The 19,666-nt window shown below is 37.4% G+C and overlaps 1 protein-coding gene across 3 annotated transcripts in view; it reads left to right on the top strand.

Moving 5' to 3' along the window:
- SDK1 (sidekick cell adhesion molecule 1) overlaps nucleotides 1-19,666 on the top strand; it is a 412,431-nt gene that overhangs the window by 119,751 nt on the left and 273,014 nt on the right. For all 3 annotated transcript variants that reach the window (XM_054842564.1, XM_054842566.1, XM_054842565.1), the window contains 2 exons: nucleotides 7,259-7,365; nucleotides 11,236-11,383. In XM_054842564.1, the coding sequence (XP_054698539.1) occupies nucleotides 7,259-7,365; nucleotides 11,236-11,383 (255 nt within the window). The remainder of the gene's footprint in view (nucleotides 1-7,258; nucleotides 7,366-11,235; nucleotides 11,384-19,666) is intronic.

Below are 19,666 nucleotides of genomic sequence, written 5' to 3'. Positions count from 1 at the left end.
ATACGTCAAAACACCTTTGTATATACTGATACATTGACAATGCTTTTTATCATGAAAGACGACAGGTTTTTTGTAAACAAGTAAGATCTCTATGAAGGAATCTCCTTTGCTAAAAATGATGTTTCACGCTCCAAATCAAGGGTCCTAACACAGAATTGTTAAGTACCAAAAATGCTCTTTTGCTTTCATATATTTGTAATAAAGAGCGGGCATATTCCGTAGCTAAATGTTACCTATGAAATGCTACTTATCCTTGAACAAAGCTAAGTGCAATGGGACTATTCTTTTCAATAACTTCTAGAAAAATGGTCTGTCTTAAATTGCACGTGAAACTTCTGGTTTCACTTCTGAGAATGTGAAAATTAATCTTATAGTTTAAGAAACTGTTCTTCTGGGATTACGCACACCGCTCCCAGGACCTCGCTGACTGCCTTCCCATTCTCTATAAGCAAGAGAAAAACCGTGCTGTGGCTTCTCAGAGCTACATTTTTGCTGATAGGCAGCAGATGGCTGGCCAAATATCAGAGTGTAAACCAGCCAAGTTTTGTCTGCTTTTCTTTAATGGGAGCATTAACTGGGTCTCTGCTATGCAATTGGCAACTTGTATAACCTTATAGAAGTTTAGTATTTATGCAATTTATTTGTTGCTTTCAAATTTTGTTGAAATTACTTGGTGAATTCAGAAGTTAGAAGGGGTGGGTACGTGACAGATGGAGCCACTTGTATGACACTCGTGTCTTTAGCAAACCAAGCTAAATACTGCACTTTTGTAATTACATTGCTTAAAGTAGGGAAAAGTTGTGCTCCATTACTATAGACAGAAATTACAGTATAGATTAGTATAAAAATGCAGATAATGATATCAAGTCCTATATTGTTGCATAATGTAGTCCATAATTAACTTTTCTCAAAGATTTTCAAAACTGTAACCTAACATTAGTTCTATTTTCCATATTATTTACATTTACAGAACAGTATGGAGAAAAAAAAATTTCCTGAAATAGCATTTTAAAACTTCTATAGGTCATTTAGCACATATTTAGCAACTATGTTTCCAACCAAACATATAGTTCTATATGAACTTTCCTAGAAATTAAAGACTTGTGATTTAGTTGAGACCATTTAGTCCTGAGTAATTGCATCTATTAATGGCTGCTGTTTTCGAGCCTTGAGATATGCTGATACCTCAAAATGAGCCATACACACATAATGGAGTGTCATTCAATTTATAGAAGAGATTTGTGAATACTTTCTAGAAAATAAAAAAATCTCTAATAGCACAATTAATCACAGAAGATTTGAGTGTCACTTGGTGTAAATGCCACTTGTTTTGATCAACAACAGCAGAGTCTGTTGTAGTTCCTTGGTAGAAGGAGCTGACAACAGCTCTTAACTGTGTGAGATGCTGTGAAAGTAAGACAAAGAAATGGTGTGGGAGGACAAAACACAAGAACATGGAATGAACAAAAAGCAAAGGTTAGAACTCAAGCTTTGTAGATGTGCTAGTCACCAAGAGACTTACATTTCATTATAGTAGGAGAAACCTGAATAAGAATGTGTGACATTTTGAAATTCAGATTAGAATGCCATGGTATTTCTTAAATAAGTGCACATCCTAATGCAAAACTGTAATTTTACTGGGTATTGCAGGGTAGGTTAGAATCAGTGTATTGGAACACCTTTTCCAAGCTGTATGTATACGTGTCTGTCTGTATACAGAACCTTATTTCTTATCATTAGACTTAGTCTAGTGAACATCAGATCATGATACAAGTTATAAATATAAATTTTGCATTTTTTATGTTGTTCTTTTTTCTGTTTCTAATTAAAACATCTGCTGTGGAGGTGACTGAGAGGATAGGAAACTACTGGTTCATAACAATAAAATAACATTGATAGAAAATATCAATTTAGAAGTTGCAGCCCTACTACTACTATAACACAGTCAAAGATAAGCCAATCGGGATTTTGATTCTATAGAAATGCAAAGCTTTAAGCTTCCAAAAAGGATTATATGGCATAGGTGAATTAGGATGAATGAAAGCAAGGAAAAGATATGCTTAGACATAAAAATTCCAGTTGCAAAATTTAAGCTTTGACCCCATAATAGTTTGCTCTGCAGTTCTCTTGGGTAAATACTCTGTTTAAATGCATGAATCTTTCCTGTGTAAGTGACTTCTGCTGCAATTTGAATCATCAGTCAAAGATTTTTGGTAATTGATATTACTTAGTGTGTCTCAGTTAAAGTAATGTCTATATTGTAATAGGTTGAAAATATTCAAAGCTTATTATAACACACTAAGTGAGTAAAGAACTAATTGGCATCTTTGCATTTTGACTTTGGTGACCCTGAATGAACAGCTTTTCTTTGTATAACGATGCTGATTATGTGCACAGCCTGGCTTTTATAGTGACTGTGCATACACTAGTTTGTATTAAGAATTTATAAAACAACCTTATAAATTCTTTGTGATCTGAGACACATGTAATGAAAACAAATCAATATTGCTGACTGTGGTAGCAGTTTTGGTTATTTATTTCTTTAAGTTAAGAGTCTTTAAAGTTCAGGCAGTGACTTTTTTCTTTTTTCTTCGTTTTCTTTTGAATTAAGTTCTGGACCAGATGTGTCTTCCATATTTGCTTTTGTGGCCTAAAGATATTAATTTCTTTGAATTCAAGAAAGTAAGATTATCTCTAAGCAGTAGTACACTTTCTTCCCAAACTACTTAAAAGTATCTGATTATTATATTTGTATTTATAATATTGGCCACAGTTTAATTTTTTCTGTATAAAAATAGTTAGATCAGTTGATGCATAAGTCCCTTGTTAAAAAGTTTGAATAGATAATAAGTGATATGACTATCTAATAAAATACGTTTGATTTTAATTCTGTCTTCACAATTATGGCTATTAAATACCTGTAGCCTATAGGTTCACTTTTAACTCTGAGAGCATTTAAAATTAAAATGAGGATGTAAATTTGAAATTAGGAGTGAAACATTGGGAAGCTTTAAGGAAGTGTGTTTGATACTACTTCATCCTTAAGCTCTAACTCACTGCAATCCTGGTGATGGAGCATGGTGTGCTCAGAAGACTTCCCTTGAAGCTCTCTTTTACGCTTGTCACTTTGCATCTTTCTATGGAAACTTTCTAAACAGCCGGTTTCTGGTTGGCTGTACCATTCATTCGCAGAAGGCAGGGACTCGGAGAATGCAGAACCACCCACTGTAGGAGAAGATCAGGTTCGAGAATATCTAAGGAACCTGAAGGTGCACAAGTCCATGGGACCTGATGAGTTGCATCCACGGGTCTTGAGGGAACTGGCGGATGAAGTGGCCAGGCCACTCTCCATCATATTCGAGAAGTCCTGGCAGTCTGGCGAAGTTCCCACCAACTGGAAGAGGGGGAACATAACCCCCATTTTTAAGAAGGGTAAAAAGGAAGACCCAGGGAACTACAGGCCCGTCAGTCTCACCTCTGTGCCTGGCAAGATTATGGAGCAGACCCTCCTGGAGACAATCCTCAGGCACATGGAAGATAAGGAGGTGATTGGTGACAGCCAACACAGCTTCACTAAGGGCAAATCATGCCTGACAAACTTGGTGGCCTTCTATGATGGAGTGACAGCATCAGTGGATAAGGGAAGGGCAGCTGACGTCATCTACCTGGACTTGTGCAAGGCATTTGACACTGTCCCGCACGACATCCTTGTCTCTAAATTGGACAGACATGGATTCGATGGATGGACCACTTGGTAGATAAGGGATTGGCTGGATGGTCGCACTCAAAGAGTTGTGATCAACAGCTCCATGTCCAAGTGGAGAACGGTGACAAGTGGCGTCCCTCAGGGGTCGGTACTGGGACCAACGCTGTTCAACATCTTTGTCGGCGACATGGACAGTGGGATCGTGTGTACACTCAGCAAGTTTGCCGACGACACCAAGCTGTGTGGTGTGGTTGACACGCTGGAGGGAAGGGATGCCATCCAGAGGGACCTTGACAGGCTGGAGAGGTGGGCCCCTGTGAACCGCATGAAGTTCAACAAGGCCAAGTGCAAGGTCCTGCACGTGGGTCAGGGCAATCCCAAGCACAACTATAGGCTGGGCGAGGAATGGATTGAAAGCAGCCCCGAGGAGAAGGACTTGGGGGTATTGATTGATGAGAAGCTCAGCATGAGCCGGCAGTGTGTGCTTGCAGCCCAGAAAGCCAACCGTGTCCTGGGCTGCATCAAAAGAGGTGTGACCAGCAGGTCAAGGGAGGGGATTTTTCCCCCTCTACTCCGCTCTTGTGAGACCCCACCTGGAGTACTGCGTCCAGCTCTGGGGGCCCCAGTACAGGAGAGACATCAAGCTGTTGGAGTGTGTCCAGAGGAGGCCACGAAGCTGATCAGAGGGCTGAAGCTCCTCTCCTATGAGGACAGGCTGAGAGAGTTGGGATTGTTCAGTCTGGAGAAGAGAAGGCTCTGGGGAGATCTAATTGTGGCTTACCAGTACCTGAAGGGGCCTACAGGAAAGATGGTGAGGGACTGTTTATCAGGGAGTGTAGTGACAGGACAAGGGGTAATGGGTTCAAGCTGAAGGAGGGTCGATTTAGATTAGATGTTAGAAAGAAATTCTTTACTGTGAGGGTGGTGAGGCACTGGAACAGGTTGCCCAAAGAGGTTGTGGATGCCCCATCCCTGGAAGTGTTTAAGACCAGGTTGGATGAGGCTTTGGGCAACGTGGTCTAGTGGAGGATGTCCCTGCCTGCAGCAGGGGGGTTGGAACTAGGTGATCTTTAAGGTCCCTTCCAACCCAAACCATTCTATGATTCTGTGATTCAAACCAGAGAAACTGTCTGATCTGACTTTCTAAAGTACTTGCACAGATACCCAGATACACAGATAACCTTAAGTAGCCTCCTGGCATCTGTACAATGGGAAGATCTTCTATCATGAAAGTTAGAGTGTAGACAAAATTAATGCAAAATTATGTCTTGTCACTGTAAAAAAAATTCCATTAACCTTTGATATAAATTCATTCAATGGAAGAAAGTCTTATTTTGAATTTAGAAAGCACTATTTGTATCCTTCTTGCATATCAGAAAATAAGTAGAATGGTGAAAGCATAGCACAAAATGCAGTATTTTGACTGTTAGGTCAATACAAAAGTATATTGAAAAAAATAATCAAACATATGAGGTGCATAAAGACTTTAAAATTGTAAACACAGAATTAGAAATTCCATTAATATCTATTTATTTCTTGCCCAGGTTTGTAATTTTCAAATTAGACTCAAATAATGTAAACATATATTGTATCTCTCTTTTTTTTTTTTAACTTTTAATTCTTCTACTTTTGCTTGCCTTACCTGCACATTGTTACCCAGTAGGTCCACTGAGAAGCTAACTGCTCAGTCAGTTTGGGCTGCCTTGGAACTTCCAAGGTAGATGGGATTTTCACTGTAAACTTTTAAAAGATTTTCTTTTCTACAGGCAACACATTAAGAATGTTTTCTCCTGAAACATTAATAAGTCAGAAAGTAAAACCAAAGTAGGACACTTCTGATCTAATTGATTTGTTTTGGCCTAGTGGCAGAAAAACCAACTCTGCATTACTGTCTTAGTACAGATGAATACCAGAGAAAGAAGCCTTTAATTTTGCCTATGTTTAATAGACAAGTAGAGGAATAAATGTTAGCCAAGTACAATACTAAATCTTTATGGGAGGAAGAAAAGCTTGTGAAGCTATAAACTATTTGGTAAAATGAACTGTAAAAATGAATTGACAATATTTATTTTGTCAGAATCTTTCAGATTTTTTTTTTAAAAATTTATTTTTAATGGTAATGATGTTTTGCAACAATCATCTGCCTGGCAGAGAAGGAAATTATTCTGTAAGGAACTAGGGAAGCCTTATGTCCTATTGACTTCTCTCCTATGCCTTGTATTTTCATCTATTTTCTCACTCTATATCCTATGGCATACTCATCAGGCAAGAGGCAATGTGGCTAATTCAGAGTTATATACTCACTGGCCAGCAAGTATTTGTGTGCCGATTGTTTGGTTTACTGTAACTCCCAAACAGGGTGCTGTTTTGAGTCTTCCTTGTTTTCCCAGTGCAATCTGTCATAATCTCTGGACAAGACTTGGTGGTTGCTCCAAAGGAGGCCAGGAGGAACCAGCTTAGGCACACAGGCGCAGACAGCACGAGTGCCTACAACTGCTGTACTTAGGAAACCTGAGTCTCCTAGGAATCACTGTAGACTGTTAAAATTTGTGCATGGTGTTGGGCTCTGTCTTAATTCACTGTATTTGGTTGTCTGACCTATTTGCTATAGTGTATTTGCTTGTAATTATAATGCAGTTATTATAGTCTTAATTTATCACTTAAACTAGATTTCTTCTGCCTCCTTTGTTTTTATGCCATCTGATCCTGTTCAGATATTATGCTCTGTATGTGGGTGTTTATAGTACGTATGAGAAGAGATACTTTCCTTTAGTGGAATTAAATTTTGAAGATTAAAATTCAGCAGTTTTATTTTTACTTATCTTTTCATAAAGATTTTCATTAATCCTACCATAATATCTCCAGAAGGTGACTGGGGGAATATGCGTTTTGATTAATGTTTGTTTAATGCAGGATTATCTATATCATTCATGTGTTTTATTCACATTAAAACTGTGCCTATCAGCTCATTTTCAGGTTGAGTAATCAGATATAGTTGAATGAGGGAGGTGAGCATTAGTGGACTAAGTGACTTTTTAACTATAGTGAAGGACAGAATAAATACAACCTACAGTGCACTGTGTCTTTTCCAGTATTCTTCTCAGCTACAATAGTCACACGGTGTAGTAAACTTCTTTTTTTCATTGGACAGCTTTGATATTTCTTGCCTACACTTGGATTGTAGTTTCCTTGTGCCACCTCTGAACAAAATACCAGGCATCTTTGCCTTATGAATGAGCATAGGTAAAACTAACGAAAACATTTAAGTCTGTATTTCAAGGGAACTTATGGAGATCTAATTCATATTTATCAAATGTATATCTTAAGACTGAAAGATATTTTATGTGTTTCAAGTATTTTTTTCTTCTATATAGTACAGACAATATTGTAGCCAAAGACCAGAGATTATAGGAGAACACTGTTTCTAAGAAAAAATACAATGAGCATTTCAGTCAATGTGTAAAATACTAGAGGAGAAATAAAAGCCAGATAAAGTAGCATTGGTCTGCCTTGAGGAAGAAGTGTGCTATAATTTTGCATTTTGTCTTATAGGTACATCATCCCAGCTTTGCAGAGGTCTGATGCTGGCTTTTATCAGTGTGTCGTACGAAACAGGATGGGGGCATTGCTGCAAAGACGATCTGAAGTTCAAGTGGCATGTATGTTTGAATGGAAGTTCTTCTGTGATCCATTTGCTTACTGATTCTTTTTGTGGCTAACAAACCAACATACCAATAACATTTGCTAGACTGAAAAGTTATTAGAAATCATATGTAATAAATTTTAATATTATTGCATCACAAGAAATTTCGCGCTTACTCTAGTTATCTTCTGGGAACCGATTCAAAGCAGTGCGACATTAAATCTTTAGAGCAAGATTTGAGCCATTCAAAGCCATCAAACCAAGATCATTTGGAGATAGCTGTAGCATGAGAAAACTACCATACCTTTCCCTGAATACGCAGGGATTAGGAAAGGCCATGTAGCACAGAACAAACGGTCAATCAAAACAAAACAAGCCCAGAGGGCAGCAGAGGATATCTGAAAGAAAACCGTATGGTGGGAATAGCTCCATGAAGATTTCAGATCGTCATCTTTGCGATACAAAATAAGCAGTTTTTTCACAGCTAATTGAACTTTAAAAGTCTGTTCTCAACACCTTTCTGAACAAAACCCTCCAATGTTTGTACCTCTTTAGTTTGTACTATGCAGAATATTTCAGAGTTGACCTCTAATTTGATATCTAACTTCCATTTGGAAATGTTAAATTTATTTTCTCAGGAGTTAGTGCTAGGTAATATGACCAAAGAAATGATCACATGTTCTAATTTTTTTTTTCAGTTAATATATACAAAATATAATCCAAATAACTTGTTTGGAAATAATCATAAAATTAGGCCTTATTCTTTTTTCGAAGTAAAAACATTAGATTTTTTTTTTTTTTTTTAAAAAGACAGATTTGTATAACAGATGTAAGCAATCTGATACGTGGATCAAATTTCTCTTCCTCAGGATACAGGAAATTATGTTACTATAGCTGTAATGTCAGTAATACCAGAAATTTGATGTTTGATCTCTCACCGGTATTGTTTCAGAGATGCTGGGAGTTAATGTAAAATTCCACTGCTGCTAAAATGGGGTTTTCCTTCCCTGCCTCCTATCAACCCTTATGCCCCTGCTGTATACTCCTGCTGATCTTGTGCTCACTCCAACGTGTATCAGACCTTTGCAAGTACTTTTCTGATGATTCTTCTTCTGCTTTAGTGAGTTATATCAGGTCGCAGAGGATCTAGTGAAAGTTTGTGTGAGTGAGCAGAACTATGAGCGGGGTGGGGGACCTCCAACAAGGCGAGCAGGAGAAGGTGAGGGCCAGATGCTTCTCTTTCTGCAGCAGTGAGCCATTAGATAGGCCTAGATGCCTCTGGAGTTGCATCTATGGTTGTGGTTTTGGGGACAAAGGCTTTGGTAGCGGTACCAGGGAAACGTGCCCATTTTCTCCTCCACCCCACTAATTGTTCCTGCTCTCCTATCGCAATGTAGCATGCTATCCCTTTAGGCCCAGCAGGAAAACTTATCTGTGCAGCTGTGGACTGGGAAACTTCTCCAAATTTTTTTTAAAAAAGCAACATTTATTTTGTATAATTTGTTAAAATAGTTCTTTCCCCCCACGTTTGCCTACACAGCTGTACAGGCAGTTGTACTGGCATAGTGGAGGAGCAATTCCTGAGGAGGTACCTGTGGGAACAATAGTGAGCAGGAGGCACAGGAATACTTTACCTTGATACTGCTGCTAAAGAATTTTGTCTCCTGAAAAGACAGCTTTATTCCCCTCTGAATGAGGGAAAGATTTGCAGTGAAGTGTTTTGTTTCTCCAGGCTTTTTTTTTGTGTGTGTGTTTGGTTGTTCTTGAGAAAGAAAATGTAATTGTTTACTTCAGTTTTAATTTTTCTCCCCATTTAATTTGTAGTTCTACAATGCTGAACAAGACTAAAAAGCTATCTCTTAAGATTTCTCTGTCTGAATTAAGCAGTCTATTTATTTATTGATTTATTTTCACTGATAGAAACCTTGAGACATAGCAGAGCAGATCTTATGACTTGGGAGACCTTTGGTATTGAACCTATAGTGACATATATGGCTTCTATAGTGAAACTTGTCAGTCAGACTTTATTCCTACAAATTGAAGTCTTCTACAAGTTTTAAATATCCTCTTTCTCCTCTACCCAGAGTAGCTACTGATACTATGTGATTGCTTTCTATATTTTAACATTTTTGCTATAAATTAATTGATTTAAGCTGTGTGGATATAAGGAAGTACCTGACATTTTACCGTATTTTACTTTTTTGTTATTCTCAAAAACATAGCAGAAAGCAACATTTCAAGGGCTTACTAAAGCAATCTTATCCAGTCATCAAGAGTTAGAGGGAACTGTATGTTAGCTGTTTAACTTGGAAGGGTTCAGAGGAAATGAACTATTTTTGCCACTGGATAGAGGATGCTTCCCAATACACTCAAGATCTCTAGTGAAAAATTGAAAGGCACAATTATAATGTGCACAGAGAAAGATCTGAGGTATTTTCCATGTCCTAGATCTCTGAAGTAGCAGGGAATTTGTTAAATAATTTAAAAAAATGTTCTCAACACATGCTAACATATTACTTAACTGAATGGGAACAGATATTTGTGAGAAAACTGCTGAGTAAATCTTAATTACAGAATGGGCTTAAAAACTCTTGGGTTGTGAAGACTAAAATAATCATATGACAGTGAAGTTAATTAGATCCACCTACGCGGTTTGAAACTTCTTTTCAAGTAGATGATCTGATTACAGTTGTAAGAAATATGGAGCAACAGAGGAAGTACAATGCTGATTATGTCTGAATAAATAACTCGAAAATCACAAAGATGATTAAAGCTTCTTTAAAATACCATGTGTTTTTAATTCCTGCTCTTGTTCTGTCTCTTCTCATCTCCTGCCATCCACAAACCTGATAGTAGTCTTCTATGTTTCAGTGTCCTTTGCATCCCTCTTTGCAGCAGAGAACTTGTAAAGAACCCTGTGGTCCTTGGAAAAAAAAAAAAAAAAAAAAAAGGGAATTCAGTGGAAGAAACCAGAATAGTTCTCTCTGTGTGTGTTAGCTTCTTGGTTTAAAACAAATTAAAATGCATAGAAATTCTTTGGAGGGTGAATAAGTAGGAGCCTACAGCCCTGTTTATTTTAATGGCTAGGAATGTGATACAAAAGGCAAAAGAAAAACAAGAAGAAAATGTTCACACTGAATTTTTACAAGGACTCCATAGATATATGAGCCTGTCTATGAAATAAGACCTTCAGAGGTTCTGCAACTGTAGTTTTCTTTCTTCCATTAAAATTTTTGTTAAAAGCTACTCTTTATTACTACTGATGCCTTTATAAATGTCAGAGATCTAGATGCGCTGTTTTAATCATAGTATAGTGCCAGAAGAACTAATAGCTACTAATAGCCGCGTTCTTTTGATATCCATTTGGTTATGATGGCTTAGTGGCATAGATCTGACTATACCCTGGTTGGACTACAAGTGATACAGCTGCTTGTCTATTTGTGAGCTATGGACAACAGGACAACAAAAAAATTGGTCACTAAAAAGTTGATAAAATTATATACACCATTTGCATTCATTTGCATTGCACAGGAATGTCTTTTATATTGTGCAAGGATTTATTTAAAAACAAACCCAAAACATACCTCCATTAAAATGTCACTTTCAGTTAAAAATATTCAGTTATTGCAGAGGAACATCGAGGCCATGCAGTACTGCTGACTGATGCACTTCTGGTGTGCACTAGCAGCACTTGGATTTGCCTTATGCCTTATGTTCATCCAAATCTGTATTAATCAAAACTGTCTCATGATCTGTAGTGTCATATTGACTAATTATAGCAGTGCCAATGACTATCATAAAACACAGTTATTTCTCTGTCCGCTGAAAAGAAATGGGGAGAGACACAAGAACTTCCAGGACTCAGTATATTTTTTTTTCTTTGCAGACATGGGAAATTTCCTGGACACAAACCAGAGAAAAACAGTGACTGAAGGACAAGCTGCAGTTCTAAACTTCCTACACATACTCAGCTATCCAAGACCACAAGTGACATGGTTTAGAGACGGGCACAAGATTATACCAAGCAGCAGCATGTAAGTCATTTTAAAGCTCAAAATACCCCCACCCTAAAATATGATTAATTATATTTGATAACACAACTTACATTTTAAGTACACCGATTAAGGTTTAAAGAGAATAAAGTAGCCTTGTTCATACTAAGTTGGAGATAAATGACTATTTTAAGACCATCTCTGAACTTCCTAAGCAGTTTGACAAAATAATTCATGTGGTTTTAATGGTCCTGATGCAGCATAAGGGACTAGATACGCAGAATGTCTGCACTTCCTTCATGCTATTCATTTTCATGATACATTTTGGAAAAGTAAATGCTCATCTCTCAATTACGTTTACTTCAGTGGGCTAACTTAATGAATACTGAGATTTGTCTTTTCTAATATATGAATCTGACTTCTTTTTACATAGACTTATGCTTAATACTGTTTTCCTCATGATAAAATTCTAAATATTGCTTATTTTTTCCTTATCTTTTTAGCCTACAATGACAGTTTTATTTCTCCTTGACTACTTAGCAGTTCACCCACTAATGGCACAGTACTTGCACTTTGATTAGTTATTATCTCAAGTTGTGCTCATTTATCCTTTCCTGAAACAGTTATGAAGCCATCCTGTGTTTTTGCCTGCACAGTTAGTTTTATTTAGAGACTAAAGGGCTTAGTTGTAACATCAAAAAATGTAGATAAAATCTTTTTTTTTTTTTTTCTTTCTTTCCTAATTTATTAGGAAACTGTTGAAATGCCAACAGTCTTGGTGGTTATTTTTGTCTGTGTATTATATTTCTGTGTGTTCAAAGGGATAGGTGTGCCAGTGACTGATGCTAATGGAATATTGCTGACTTCCAGAAGGGGTAGTGAGTCTAGAGTTTATATTAGAAAAGGAAAACTCTTCTTGGATTTTAATTTTATTAATCTGTACTGTATATTTTACTGCTGCTTATATGCATTTTTTAAACCTGAAAGCTAGTATTACAGGCTCTTTGAAACTGTTGAAATTAGTATTGCAGGGATGTGAAGCAACTGTGTAATAATTTATGAATAATTTAATAGTAATTTGATGGGAAACAAGCTGGAAGATGAAACAATGGGTTTCTGGGCAATCTCTTGAAGAGAGCTAAGTGACAAATCCTGAGTTATTAACCATTAAGAATCTACTTCCTCCACTCCTGCCGCATTACAAATTTTCTTTTGTCAATGCTGGGAATACACAAATCAAAAATTTGCAGATGGTGAAAGAGCCTTGTTATCCAGGTATCAGACAGTTTCTTGGTAACTATTGCGGGGGAGCAGAACAGACTGACCTAGGCAAGCATGCAGTGTCTGAAAATGAGATTTGTGTGAGTTCTCTTGCAGTTTGGGAAAATTGTGTGTCGTGTATTCATTAATATAAAATACTAATTTTCATATGCTATGCTTTACTCTTACTCCTACCCTGTTGGGATTGGTACGGTAAAATCACTTGTGATTCATAGCGTTGTGGTAATGCTTACAAATGGGAGAACTGTAAAACTGTTCTATAGTAGAGGTCAAATATACCTAAAGGTTTCCATGTATATTTTATTTCCCTAGTCAGAAATTTTGTCTGAAAGGAATTTGAGGACATTCGTCTGGCCTGTGTAGGAATTTCTGAATACTTTTGCAGTAGAAGTACACATGCTGAAAGTGTGAACCTCCTTGGAAGTTTGATATATGTCGTATAGCAAGCCTGATAAGTTCAGGAAATGACTGATTTATGGTACACATACCAATCATCAGTGCACTCTATGTGCAGTATGTCTGCTGCTCCCTCAAAGTATTGGAAAAACCATATAGCATCCACTCACATATTGCTGTCTGTGAAATTCTGCAAGTAAATGTGGCAGCCCTAAAAATACAGGAAACCTGAAACACAGCGAGGATGCATATCAAACTGTGAGAATGTAAAAATATCTTATGGGACCTCTGTTTCTGATCTGTGGAGCAAGTTGTGCATTTAACATCATGTTTTCTGTACACAGAAGTGTATCAATTTAACTGATCAGTTTAGCAGGTGATTGATGCATCAATCTAGCTGTATCACCTGCTAAACTGATCAGTTAAATTGATACAGCCACCTTGTATGGATGCTCTTTAAACTGTTTTAATCCTCTTAAACAAGCTTACAATTATTTGGCCAAATCAATCAGCTAGTCTGTCAGCTATAATAATGATTTCTAAGAGTGACATCGCTGCAGTGTATGCAGACTGAGGAAATAAGCAGTGTTAAAAATGAGGACTGTAGTGGTGGTTATGGTACCTGATAATTTCTCATCAGTGCCCATTGCATACAGATGAAGTTGGCATTGCCCAATATTTTATCTCTAGCAACTTTTAAGAAAAAATTCATCTAAATAGTTGTTCAAATTAACTCTTACTCATGCAAAAGTCTTAATGTACACGTACTTAACACTGCACTATTTTTATGCTATAATAATGATCCTGATGCTTGTTTACACAGGACTACTGTCACCATTAGAATGAATTCATTTCACTGATGTGGAAACAGAGAGCGTGCTGAGTTGTCCTTATGTGAGAAATATGAAAGAACAAAAGTAAGGAGTAATTCTGAGAAAAAAAATAAAAATCTTAAGATATTTCAAGGAATGTCATTTAACTGGCTTTGCAGTAGGGTTTACCTAGCAGGTTTAAGGTAGTAAATGCTCATGTCTTTCTCTTTCACTGTTTATGGGTACTTTTGTGGGGAGTTCTGCCAGCTATTCAGCATTCCAATAGCAGTGTATTTCTAGGGAGCCAAGGTAACAGAATTGCTGAATTGTCAAAAAATTCTGGTATCATTATATGTATTATTTTAAAGATACTTTATAATATGTCAGATAAGACTCTTCTTTGTTCTTTGTGTTTTCTAATAATTATTTATACACATTAACACAGTTGCCAGTTCTAACAGATCATAGAATCATAGAATAGTTTGGGCTGGAAGGGAACTTGAAAGGTCATTTAATCCAATCCCTCCTGTGATAAGCAGGGACATCTTCAACTAGATCAGGTTGCTCACAGCTCCATCCAACCTGACCTTGAATGTTTCCAGGGATGGGGCATCCGCAACCTCTCTGGGCGACCTGTTCCAGTGCCTCACCACCCTCACAGTAAAGAATTTATTTCCTAATATCTAATCTAAATCTTCCCCTCCTTCGTCTTAAGGCTATTTCCCCTTGTCCTGTCACTCCATGCCCTTGTAACCTGTCCCTCTCCGGCTTTTCTGTAGCCCCTTTAGGTACTAGAAAGTACTATAAGGTCTCCCTGGAACCTTCTCTTCTCCAGGCTGAACAACCCCAACTCTCTCAGTTTGTCTTCATAGCAGAGGCACTCCAGCCCCCTGATCATCTTCGTGGCCTCCCCTGGACTCGCTTCAACAGCTCCATGTCTGTCTTGTACTGGGGACCCCAAAGCTGGAGGCAGTACTCCGTAGGCTCTCACCAGAGTGGATATTCCTGAATTCTGATGACCGGGTGTAACAAACCTGTAATTTTCTGTTTCTCTTACTGATCATTAGGCTGAAAAGTGTCAGTTGTTTAGGCTGGGGAAAAAAAAAATAAAATTCAGTGGATAGCTTAGATTTCACCTCTTTTTTTTTATTCAGAATGGTAATCCTACTCTGTCAGTGTGTATGGCTGTGATATTTTCTGGTAGAAAGTTTTCTTTCTTTTTCTTTGAGACTTTTTTCAAACTGCATATTCTGTTTAATTTACCTAGTAGTCTAACTCATGATGAAATTTTGCAGCAAATAACTACACATTAATTCCCATTTTAGTGGTGTCGGTGCCATAATATTTTGTTAAAGCCCCTGTATAAAAACAAGAATAACATGACAAGTTCCTCCTAAATGAGTGGGCATGTAAAGTCAACAAATCCCTGTGTAATATATGAATGTGAAGCAAATGGCCTGCATATACTCATGGGGTTATTGTTATAGTGTATGACTTAAGGGAACTAACAAATCTGCAATAGAGCTAGTGCAACATGATGGTGTGTATTTAATAATTTATGTCTTAATATTTTCTCCCCCCACTTAGTACAGTGTGCATGTATATTCATTTTGGCTTTTATGCATTATCTGTCACCAAGACCTCATCTTGATTTTTTTAAAGGGATGTTTCTAGATCATCAGAAAGAATCTGTGTACATGCTAGAAAAGGATGAAGTGGGGAATCAGAGAGAAGATCAAAAGATTAACAGCAAGAGAAAATAAACATATTCTTATCTGACATGGAAATTTCCCAAGAAGTTTTAAAAAAGACTTCACGTTACACCTACACCAATTAATGTTTTCCAAATACACCAGTAGACTAATGCAGAATTACAACTGCACTATTATCCAGGGTCTTGACTGATGGGATGATTTCACCTGTTTCCCCTCACATCTTGGAGAAAACAATAGCCTCTCTAAAGGTAACTGCATCAAAAGAAATTGCTACTCTGAGATGTCAAGTCTTCAGCTTGCCTTGCCTGGCTGTACTTCATCAGACTTAAAAGCAGAGCGTATTTAACTTTCTTTACACGAGGCATGTACAGCACCTTGGAGAGGCACAAAGGACGGTAGCATCGTCAAGGTCTACAATTGCCTTTCAGTTGTTGTATTGAGGAATTAAATTCTTAGTACTCTTAGAGATTTTTTTTTTTTACCTTTTCCTGAGTGAAGGACTTTTTCACTGAAAACGTTCACTCTAGCCATCAATTCATTTATTATTGGTTGCTTCTTTAAGAAGAGAACTTCTACTGTGAAGACATTATTACTGTCACTATTACAGTGAAATTATTTTTTCCCCTAGTAAGCTGCAGTTAGATGAATATTAACTCATGTCTTTTGTTAGTGGAATTATGTCTGACACAAAACAAGAAATTTCATTTTTAACCATAAAAAGGCACTTCTGGGGTGTCCCTTTCAGCTGGGTGGACATTTTGTCAGTTAACTGTTAATGAGCCAAAACACTTTACAAATGCACTTCATCCCACTAGACAGGGAAGATGAATTGCATTGCCTTTAGGTATACATGAGTTTAATATCTATTTTTTTGCAGTAAGAACAATTCATTATGCATTTGAATGTGTGTGGTCATTACTAACTCTTATAGAGACTAAATGTGCTGACAGATTGTGGAATGAAAATATGTTAGGCGCAAGCAACTGTCAAATATGACTTGCTGTGATTTTGAACACTCATAATACCTTGCAAATAAGCTAAGCTGGTGCAGATTTACTAGCCATTTGTTAAGGTAAAATTGTAAATATATTAACGACAGTCTCAAAAGTAGCTGTAGCTAAATAGGCTTTAAAAGATGAGAAAAATTAAAATATCTAGGAATAATACATCAGATTTGGGGCTGATATTAGCGTTAGGTCAGGTTTTGCCTTGGTGATAGCAGCTCACTTAATGTGCCATGTATATATTTTTCACTTTAAAAAAAACACCACTTCATTTTTATATGAGCAGTTCCAGAGCCAGCAATACATTTCTCTACAAATACTAGCCTGTCATACAACTTATGTTAGTTGCACATAATTACTTTTGACATACACCAGATAATACTTTAATTAAAATTGTGATGCTTAGCATTAGTCAATAATAAATTCAGAAACTGTCGACTCTGCAGTGTATTAGTGGAGCAATACTTAAAAAAAAAAAAAAAAAAGTTTGCAGATCTCTTAAGTCTGCTAACATTATGGAGTGACACCTCTCAGCAGTAAGAGGCATGACAAAAACCCTAAAAGCTGCTTTTATCTGTCCATAGTTTTTATAGGCTCCACATTAATTTTAAAGTCAGTACCTGAAAAAGAAGACTATTTTGTAGAATTAAATTGTTTCTTTAAACTGAAATTCTTTAGTACCCTGTTATTCATTTAACCAAACTTCTGCATTGAGTAATTTCAATTTGAAGGAACAGGCAGCACTAGGAACCATCTTACATAAAATTTTACAGTGATCCCCAAGGCCCATATGCATATGAAAAACTGTAGCGAAATCTCCCATCATCTCTTCAAGTACTCAGTTTGAGCAGTCCTGGATGCTGTCAATGGACTGTTTTGAGTGTTACTGTCTACTGTGTTCAGCAGAGGAAAACGTTAACACCTCAGGGTAAGCAAATCCCAGGATTATTTTCTAAAGCTGTTTGACTTGTCTAGATTCAACCTCACTGTTTTTCTCTCTGCTCTAATTTGTTTGCCACCAGTTTTAAACATATGTTTCAAAAATTAATTTATTCAGACCTCTTAACTTTCAGGGTAAGATCTCGCATGTTGGTTAGATAAAGGGAGAGGAAGATTGAGTCATATTTGGGGACCGTGTATGTGCTGAATGCAGCGTGTGTAGGAGCAACACAGCCCATCATAGGGTAGAAGAGGCACAGTAGAAAAAAAATTGCTGCCAAAGAACATGTCTTCTAGCAAGGCTCATTTGGAAGTGCATTCCTCCCGAGAGAGACACTCCAACTGATGCGATGCAAGGCACATTTTGGGATTTGACCAATATGTTTCATTACAAATTTGGACCACAAACCACAGAGGGTTTTTTAATACATTTTTTTTTCATAAGCCAGGGGAAGTTGCTGCCATTATGCTAGCACTGTAAAATCCATATTTTTTTGCTGGAAAAAGTGGATGCTTGGAACTAATATTGTGTTTTAAAGGGCCTCAGCTGCTCACAGTATTTTTCAGCACAATCTTCAATAGCTAAAGATCACTGTCTAAGAGGAAAATCTGACTATTGGATATTGTTTTCCCTAAAATGATCATGTTTAAAGAAGAAAATCATTTTATGTGCCACTATGTTAATCATAGATTTGGAATTTGTAAAACAAAGGGAATGGAAGTGTCACTAGAAGGAAACCTTTTTGCTCTAAGTATGATTTAGTTATCACAGCTTGCAGTAGAAGTTGAATTATGAGTTTATGGCTTTCTGGGGACAAATGTACTTTGAGAGAGAAAATATGGACTATGAAAAAATTGTTAATAGCATTATTCTTTGATAGTGAACATATTGAAAACTGTTGTGTGATTCAGGAAGGAAAAAAAACCCACAGGACTTTGCACTCCGGGATGTATTGTGGCTTTTGTGGTTGATTTGCATCAAGTCTACTTTGTTAACAGTATTCAACTTGAATTTAAAGAATTTGGTACATGGAAGGAAATGTGAAGCAGACCCTATGTTAATTAATGCTGCAGAGAAAGGAAGAAGCTGGCAGCCTGCCTATGGCTTATCTGTGATCCTTAGTTGTGAGTGAAATCTTTAGCTGTTTTGTACTTGGCCTTCATCTAACAGATTGCAAATGAATTTAAATAAATTGTACACGCCCTGTCTGAGGTTTCATGGGTCTATCTGATCTGTACAAGAAAGGTGATTTTTGTCTCTGGTGAACCTTTGTAAAGGTATCTTGCAATTAGAAGTGAGAAAAAAACAGTCATGTGAAATCTATTTGTCTGCTGCATGTTAACACTACCTTTTATTTCATAATATATGCCTGTGGTTATTGTTATCTATTACACAAACCTGTTATTTTACATATCAGGACCAATTCTAGACATAGATGAACAAGACATCTGTTTACTGGGGTGACCACAGTCATCATTTGCTTGCTCAGCTTTATTGTCTTTGCTTTTTCCTGTAAACTCCTGTCCCTAGAATGAGGAAAGAGTAGGATATATCAGCCTACTTTTTATCGTAGCTGTGGCAAGGGGAAAGGATAAGAAAGGGAAATGCCGGAGGAAGTCTATGTCTCTCCTCCCCTTCCACCTGACTGATACATGCTGTCAGCACAGAAATTAATAAAACTGTACTCGGGTCAAGACAGGCACGTGTGTGAAGTCTGTGGATACTGGGAGAGAGATAGATTGTGGTGTTCAACCCTGATGGAGGAAAGAAAAGACAGAGAGGAACTTAGGAGATGGCATGGCCTGAGGAAGTGGACACAAATCCTAGGAGAAGGAAAGGGTGGATGAGGAGTAGTTGGAAAGATGGTGGTCTTCAGCTTTCACTCCCATGGCATGCTTGTGCCACCATCTTATTGTGAAGCCCCATAGGAACAAAAGCCACCCTCCCCAAAAGGTCAGAGCAGCCCCCGTGCCTGTTCCATAAGCTGCCTCACTCTTGTCTAATTTCTTCCCCCAAAATCTGACTCTCTCAATCCAAAGCCCCACCATAACCCTCCATATTGCCACTGATCCCTCCCAGATATATATCCCTCCCAGATATATGTCCCCCCTGGACCTACCCTCCGGTCACGGGAAAACTGAACATTGCCAACATTTTGTCTTTGTAGCAGCTTATTT

This window comes from Grus americana, chromosome 15 (genome assembly GCF_028858705.1).
Source record: "Grus americana isolate bGruAme1 chromosome 15, bGruAme1.mat, whole genome shotgun sequence".
Taxonomy (NCBI): Eukaryota; Metazoa; Chordata; class Aves; order Gruiformes; family Gruidae; genus Grus; species Grus americana.
This window is presented reverse-complemented; position numbering and strand designations above follow the sequence as displayed.